Raw genomic sequence first — 8,473 nt, forward strand, 5'->3', positions numbered from 1 at the left:
ACCTGACGTGGAAATGAGCGGTATAGAAAACTGGAGAGTTTTTTTTTGTTTGTTTTTTTTCAGGGCGCTCATGCGCCCTCACATAGATTGTGCCCACATTGCCCACAGCAAAAACCGGCCCTGCTGTGAAGCACTTTGGGCTACAATTCTGTATGAAAGGTGCGATATAAATAAATAAAGTTGAGTTGAGTTAAAGTTAAGAAATAAAAGTTATTAATTAAAGTTAATAATTACGGAGCACCACCCTGAAATCAAAGAATAATAACCAAAATATGCTACAGTCTCAAAATTAGTTCACTAAGTGAACAGTGAAGGAGTGAATTCAAGCACTGACATAGAAGAGGTTGGCTTCATTCACTCTGTACAACATTAAAGAGACTAGCAATGTTTGTGTACACACATGTACACAAACATTTCTTTATACCTTTAACTTGTATATATTTTTATGTTATGTATTACATGTCTATACATATAATGTTGTGTGTTACATATATTCATGTATATTGCTGTTTGCACCAGGGATATAATGGAAATGCTATTTCAATTCTCTGTATGTACTGTACACATAGCAGCATTGACAATAAAGTTGACTTGACTTAACAAGTGAGAATTGTAGAATATTGTGAAATATTGTATGAATTTGTAGGATATTAAAGCAAAGTGTGAGCTTAGCTGTAATGTATGGACATTTGTATGAAAAGATGGAATTGTAGGATATTTTGAAATATTGTATGAATTTGTGGAATATTCTAACAAAGTGTGAGCTTAGTGCTCCTTGTGGCCCTTGAGTACAGGCATGAGGTTGCAAAGCAATGGCGCCATCTGCTGGGCCCTAATTAGAGCAGCGTGTGATTTTTCAATGCATTAAATTATTATAGAAAATGTTGAATAATTTGTACAGAATTAGTAGTAGAACTTAGAAAAGTAATAGATGTAATGCATCTGGTGATGTAATTTTATGGTTGTACGACAGGATTTGTGGGAGTAGAACTGGGCGTGGTAGAAAAATAATTAGAATATTTGCATTTCCTGTGGTAATACAGTGTGGATGCCCTCTGCTGAAATGCCCAATGCATCTGTGGAAATTTGTATGAAAAGATAGAATTGTAGGGTATTTTGAAATATTGTGTAAATAGAAATGCAGGATATTTTGAAATATTGTATGAATTTGTAGAATATTCTAACAAAGTGTGAGCTTAGTGGTTAGAGCTTAGGTTTTTTCCATGTTTATCAGCACATTGTACTCTAAAGTATTTACTTAACACTTGAACTACTGGAATTAGTAGAACGACCATATAGCGGTCATTCTGACTGTTCATACTCTGAAAAAGCCGTAAATACGGCTGTGCTGAACCTCATTTTCGTCATGGCATATCTACATTTGAGCCTTCTCTTTAAGTTTTCCAAGAAAGCAGCACCACCTAGTGACCAGAAGTTCCACCACCTCCCCTGGTGTGAAGTTCACTGCTGTGTCATTACATAATATACATCCAGAAATTCCAAAAAACACCACAAACAGGCTTTCAGCAAGCCATCCCCTCTTACTGCTCTATTTGGTGTGAATTTAAGTAATTATAAGTGTGGTGGCCTTTTGTTCACTGCTGGCCAGATGACTGATTCTGTTCAGGTAGAAAGACCCTCTTCCTCCTTCATACTCCCACTGGTTTAAGGAATGCAATATCTGAAGCTAGAAAAAATAACATTCTCTCCAAGAGTCTGTTTTGAGATTCTATGCAATTTGGCAGCTTTTTGGTTGAGCAAATGGGAGCAGAAAATGTAACCCTTAATACAATCTTCTTTCTGTTTCTGTTATATTTGTTTATGTGACTCACTTGTCAACAAGCACACAAAATGACTCTTTGATTCAGCGGTAGTTATTGTTTGAATTCTGTTTGCATTTTGTGAAAATCTTAAATAAAAATACATTGATCAAAAAAAAGTCTTATTAGTCAGTTGTCCTTTAATATATCTTTTGGCTCTGTCTTCAGACAGACAGAATCAGCACCAACAAAGAGTTTAACCTGATACAAGCTTACTGTTATTAGGGCAACACCCTGAAAATAAAAATAAAAAGTTCATTATACAACTGTGTAGGCACAACAACTTAATTGTGGCTTCACAATTCAAGACCATTCAGGCCCTTTGCCTGCTAATGTTGTGTTGTATAGAGCACCTGAATTCAGAAAATCATTCTGACAAACTTTCCTCCTTTTAGAATAATTTCAGCTGTACAAGTCAATAGATAAGAAATAATAAATATCAGAAGCAATATGAAGAAGTACACTTGATATCTTAGCTTTACAAATTTAGTACAGCTTCACTGCTTTTCCCTGGAGAACAGAAAGACTTTCTGTTACTGTGACATGTTGCCACCAGACTCATGAAATTCATGTCAAAGATCTTTGCTCTAGGACTCTATCTAGTGGTATAAACAGTGCACTACATTGCATCACATTACAGTGGCTTCAGTGTGGCACCTAACATTTTGTGCTGTCATTAGACCCTATGACATTGCCACATATGAAGGTAAGCTATATTTTATTAGTCAAATAACACACAACCATGTGTTTTTGGTCCCGATTCAGGAACCTCAACCTACAAAAAAAAAAAAAAAAGGCATATGATGTCACATGGATATCATTTTTTGCCAGTTGTCCATCATGCCTTGAAACAGAACACCACAGCTCATAATAATAATAATTATTTGAACCTTTCCTGTGTGTGTGTATATGTATATGTGTGTGTGTGTATTGTATGTTGTGGTGTGTGTTATGTATGTTATATGTGTGTGTGTGTATATGTATATGTGTGTTGGTATATGTATATGGTGTATTATATACACTAACCCACTTACACACATTACACAACATACATAATATATATATATATAAAATCAATTTACGAATGGATATATAAATGTCTATATAGAGGATGGTCTATAGATCTTGATAGCTGTAGTCAGACACATTTTTTAAATTATGGTGCAGGACTACTTCCAGATTCTAGTTTACAGTAACCTTATTTCCAAATGCTGATTTGTTTGGATGTTTCACTGCTTTGTTTCCATTTGATGACTTGAGACTGTGAGCTACTCTCTGACACGTCACCGTCAGTATGAGTCACATGACAAATCTTAACGAGTCTTATTGCTCAGTTTTTTTATGGCATCGAGTTGTGTTTTTAGAGCATTCTTAGTATCATTTTTAAATGTTTGATGAATACAGGTCCAGGGATGTCTGATCACACTCATCAGTCTCAGGCTAGGCAAATTATGATCATGACAGACAGACATGCCAGGCTTTGAAACAACATGTTACCCACAGTTAAAAGGCCACACTTAACACACACATTACACATTGTTGGCTGAATTCCAGTCTATTAATGTCTTCTTTCCAGCTTTTTTCTGGTCCCTGCCACATTGGACTGGAATTCATATTAACAATTCCGAACCACTGTTGAGTCCAGTCACGTACTGTAGGAGCACTCCAAAACACACACAAAAGAGAGTGAGTGTGTGTGTCTGTGTGTTTGTGTACACTTCATCGGTTAAACCTGCTACTCTTTTCTCATCCAACATCATGACTGGCAGTCCTCAATCAGATGTTTACGTCCCTGACATCTGTGGGCGTAGTAGAGAGGTCCTGCCCGTCACTGATGTTCTTAGTTTCTTCTATGGTAACAGAGTTGTTGGGTTGTTGTGCCTGTCTGAGACTGGTTTCCAGCAAAGACTCGATTTGTTCCTGACAAGCCCTGAGACAGTCCTGAAAAGTGAGAGTTCTGGTTAGTCTAATGTGTGAACGGAACGTGTATCATGTCTCAATGTACAAATCATGTCATGGACAGATGTACCCACCGGGTCACTCCTGATGGTCTGTGCTAGCTGCTCAGTCAGTTTCTGAGACATCATGGCATTGCCGACCATTCTCATCTGTAAGCCCTCCACTGCAGCCACCATACTGCCTGCTGCTACCATGGACGGAGGGCTGGCTATGAATTTAACATCTGCAGAGCACATACAAACATTCAGAATTCAAACTTTCAGAATCAAAGATGTTGAGCAGCACAGGAGCCTGCGTTGGTGGAGGTGTGTTGTTTATGGTACCAGTGAGACAATCCTTTCCAGGAGGTCAAGTATATTTAAAAGACAGACCAAAAGGACACTACAGGACACTGTAAAGCTAAGACAGGATTTTACAACTCTAAGACAAGCCAGAGTCAGAGTAGGAGCCCTCTGTGGTGGCAGGCCCCATTCAAATAAATGAGGTTACATTTTTTCAGCATTGTTCAACATGTCCAAATGTGGTTCGGGAAATAGTTCCAACTTGATCATGTTTTACAGACTACACTTAAATTGACTTAATTTACAAAAGTGCTCCACGGACATTTCAGACTAAGTAGTATAGGAATCACAGCTGACTCTTTCCTCTTACTAAAGTGTTTGATTGAGGAGTGTGGCAGCCAGAGAGGTGATTGCAAGAACAAAGTTAGAGATATCAGATTAGAGTTTTTATTAGGGATGTGACTTTTGATCAAAAACACTATTCGAAATTCGATTCGAAAATCGACAGAACCCCGCCCGCCCCCACACCCAAACGCGCGCACACATGACAGACAGGGTGAAAGCGGTAACGGTTTAATGAGTCAATAAACAATAATAAACAAATAAACAATAAACTTCCATTCACATCACATAGCCAACAGTCTCAAACAATAATATAGGCTTCCAATTTTATTATTTATATTTACTATTATTTACTATTTACGTCTGTTAGAAGGAACCGCGGGTGAAACTGCCCGTTTAGGGAACGATATTGAAAGCGCTCAAACAGAGTAGAATAAACCTAAGACATATTTTTGTTTAGAAAAATTAACATGTCGACGTGGTCGGGATGGAGACAGGTACGCAGCCTATTGACAATCAGACCGGCTGCGGAGAACACACGTTCCACTTCATTTTCATTTATCAAAGTAAATGAGGACCATACGGAACTTTTGCTACCTCGCTGCATCTCTGCATCACACTACACGTTACCGATTGCAATTCTTCTTCTGTTATTTTGACTACCTTTACTGTACGATAGCGGCACCCTCTGGCCAAATTAATGCAACTAGGAAACGCCTTTCCGTGCTCATTTTTTTTAGTGGAATGCAACGTAAGCCAAAACGGCATTCGAAATTACTATTCAATATTCGAACTCGTCACGAATATTCGACTATTCGAAAATCATGTCCCATCCCTAGTTTTTATTGCCTTCTCAGCAATATTTTTCTATCGACATCTCCAGCTGTAAAATAAAGTCCTTCTATGCTCCTGATTAATGGCATCGACGGCATTCAGTATGGCTGACCTGTCATCAGATCGACTGTTTATTTGACAGCTAATCTGTCAGACAGTAAACTGCACAACTAATAAGGTTGGCCTTAACAAGTGGCTCAGGCTTTGTAAATGGAGCATTGGGTAAACTGCCCAAAACAAATGTGTGTCATATATATACTCATATTATATATACTATTATATATATATTATATATTATATATATATCTTATTATATATATATAGATCTATATATAGACCACATACATACATTAACATACATACAAAAATGTCATGTATGCATTTTAATTAGAAGTTTCAATAAACTAAAACTGTATTGGCGTATATAGATAATAAAATATAGACCCATGCATACCAGTGGCACACAGTGCTACAAACGTCTGTGCATGCTTCCTGAGTATGGACCTGTTCTCTGTCCTGACAGGCAGCTGAGACAGGAAGTGGTCAATGAAGTCCAGAGGGGTGACTGAAGCCAGGTCCCACTTCAGTTTGTTCAAGACCAGAAGCTCCATTTGCTGTGAGTGGACGACAGAAGGACAGGTTCAAGTGTGATCCAGACAGACAGATGCAGGGATTAACAAAAAGTCATGACAGAGGTTTCTGCCTACTTCAGGGTCAGGGGGTCATCAAAACCATTAGTAAGCCCCCTCTGGGGACCATGAATGTCTACAGTGACTACTTTATGACAACTCAGCTATTTCTAAAAAGATCTTAGTCTGTGTCTAAAGTGTTGGTCTCAGGAAATGTTACCCTTGTGGTGAGGCCACAGAAAAAGTTCAAGAGATTATAAAACTATAACTAGTCAAGGGATCAGAAAATCCAGACTGGCCAATCTGGCCAGTAGCTGTTGAAATATGTTGATGTGAACTTCAGACAAACAGGCGTATTGGATGTTGCATACTTATGACCTTTGATTATAGTTTCCGCTCTTAGACTAAGCATTTTAATGATGATGAGCAGCACTGACTGACGTACCAGCAGTTGAGATGGTGCTACAGAGTTATCTGTGTAGATGCAGAGTTTCTCAGCAGTGAGTGGGATTGTCTCCTTAAGTTTGGATGCCAGGAACATACATGTAGCCCCCAGTAACTGCAGATGGCTCTTCTTGGTGTGTTCTACTGACAAGAACCGGTCCATGTAGTTCATAGCCAGGAGGAACACTTCCTCCTCACACTTCTGCTCCTCACACACCTGCACAGACAACAACAATACTGTCATTAAATCTTGTTTCTTTATCAGCGTTAGAAAGTGCACTGGCGGCATTATCAGCTACGTTAGTTTAAATCACAGAAAGCTGTCTCTGTGTCACAGCAACCCCTGAGCTCATGTGACAGCTTAACCTATAAAATAAAGCCAGTGAGTGTGCATGGTGACATGAAGGTGATGTTTGTCATTATTAAAACAAAAGAAAAAAGAAAAAAAACAAGATTAAAACAGGCCATTATGCCAACAAGCTCAAAACTAGAAGAAAGCCAGCTGGGCTCATGCAGTCCACAGGAAGTGTCCCCCAGACCGAGGACAGGAAGCTGAAGACGGCTGTGCTCATTGGAGGTCTGTGAAGAGGTAGAGACCCCCACACAAAGGCAGCGCGTGGTCTGCGAAGACAGAAAGCTCGTAGCATTTCCCAAACATTTCGAAAATATTATTTTCAATGGTGTCGCGTGCATTCAATGTTTTTGTACACGCTCCTAACGGGCACGCGAGCGCAGGAAATGTGTTTATTTTGCGTCGCGTGAGATGAAGTGAAGTGCGGGCCAACTTTAAAGTCCAGAAAACAAATGAAGAAATGAAGTTACGCCGTTACAAAGCACACATCACAGTGTTATGTGTATGATAGAAACACTGAGCACATTATTACAGACTCATTTAAAACGCGTGACACACTGCGTTACACGGAACTTGTGTTGGTCCCGCTGACTGTTTATGTGCATCCATTTTGTCCACCTTAAATATCTGCGGACACCTTTATTCCTGTCTGTCCTCTTCCACACAAACCCACAGTGGAGCTGGTACAAAGTGCTCATGAACCTGGACATTGATGACATATAGGCCTACATATACACTGCCAGCAGCAAGCAGCTCATTGTTTCAACTCAGACCTGGAAGATAACACAGAGGCGTCTAACAGTGGTGTTTGGTGAACGGCCAACAGTACTGTCATATCTGGACTTTAACTCACCTCCAACATCCAGGTAGCCACTATCCTCCTCATGTACGGAACCACTTCTCTCTGGACGCATTTGAAGTAGTTTGGAGCCGGGAGGTACTTGTCCTCTGCGCGTAGCAGAGTGTGCAGGACCCGGTCAGTCAGTAGGTTGGAGTCCCGGTAGGCCCTCCGGATGGCAGGCCTGTCTCCCTCACAGCACAGCAGCTGAGGTTCCATTGACCTTCCTCTGCCGTGAACACTGACCGATGTCTGTTTCAGGGGTTTTCTTCGTGCGACGGTGCTGGCGAACAGTAAAACAGGCTTGGACTTAGCTTCTAACAACAAACGAAGGTCGGCTCCACATGTTGCAGACAAAAGCGTTCCAACTTTCTGTGAACTTGTGAGAGAGTACGAAGCCGCTTCAGTCACCGGTGGGAAGAGCAGTAGAGTGTAGTGAGTGAACAGAGTGAGTCCTCGTTTGGTCCTCTCACTTTCTTTCTTTTGTTTCACACGACAGACGTTCAGGAGAAACCGGAGTGTGTCACCGACACTGTGAGGCACATTGACGACCAGCTGCCCGCTGCTGCTGCTGCTGCTCTGTTTTATCATTGGACCGCGTCAAGGCAGCCAGCATGGCATGAGATCACGTCCGGTTATACTTTCAAAATAAAGTAGCACGACGTTTTCATCCTTCATTTAAACAAGTAGTTGGAGATTTGTTTTTTGTGGCCTCGTTTTGTTGTTTGCGTTAATGTTGGGAAACAATACTTTTTTTTTCTTTTTTTCTTAAAGTTCTGTAGCAACCAATAATGTAATACCTGCCGATAACGTAATAATTTTGGCCATTTTGAATGTAATAAAGCCAATAATGTAATAACTTAGTATAAACTAGACTGACTTGTTTTTTTCATTTAACACTCACTGAGCAAGCACATGTAGGTCACATGACCACTGTTCTCTTCCTGAATTCTAGTAAATTCCAGTACTTGATC

General features: G+C 40.0%; 1 protein-coding gene across 1 annotated transcript; it reads right to left on the minus strand.

The window, feature by feature from the left end:
• Positions 1-3,111: 3,111 nt before the first annotated feature.
• Positions 3,112-8,269, minus strand: LOC104939589 (G1/S-specific cyclin-D1). The gene is made up of 5 exons (XM_019265708.2): positions 7,515-8,269; positions 6,311-6,526; positions 5,691-5,850; positions 3,854-4,002; positions 3,112-3,761 (listed from the first exon to the last, which is right to left on the minus strand). Exons 1-5 carry the CDS (start codon positions 8,088-8,090, stop codon positions 3,597-3,599), a joined length of 1,266 nt encoding a protein of 421 aa, XP_019121253.1. The 5' UTR covers positions 8,091-8,269; the 3' UTR covers positions 3,112-3,596.
• Positions 8,270-8,473: the final 204 nt, after the last annotated feature.

The sequence above is a fragment of the Larimichthys crocea genome, chromosome X (assembly GCF_000972845.2).
Source record: "Larimichthys crocea isolate SSNF chromosome X, L_crocea_2.0, whole genome shotgun sequence".
Classification (NCBI taxonomy): domain Eukaryota; kingdom Metazoa; phylum Chordata; class Actinopteri; family Sciaenidae; genus Larimichthys; species Larimichthys crocea.

Coding starts and splice junctions, on each gene's coding strand:
- LOC104939589 (XM_019265708.2), bottom strand. CDS start 8,090: ATGATAAAACAGAGCAGCAGCAGCAGCAGCGGGCAGCTGGTCGTCAAT. Junction 6,527..7,514: donor TGGCTACCTGGATGTTGGAG/GTGAGTTAAAGT, acceptor TTGTCTGTGCAG/GTGTGTGAGGAGCAGAAGTG. Junction 4,003..5,690: donor TGTAGCACTGTGTGCCACTG/GTATGCATGGGT, acceptor TGTGCTCTGCAG/ATGTTAAATTCATAGCCAGC.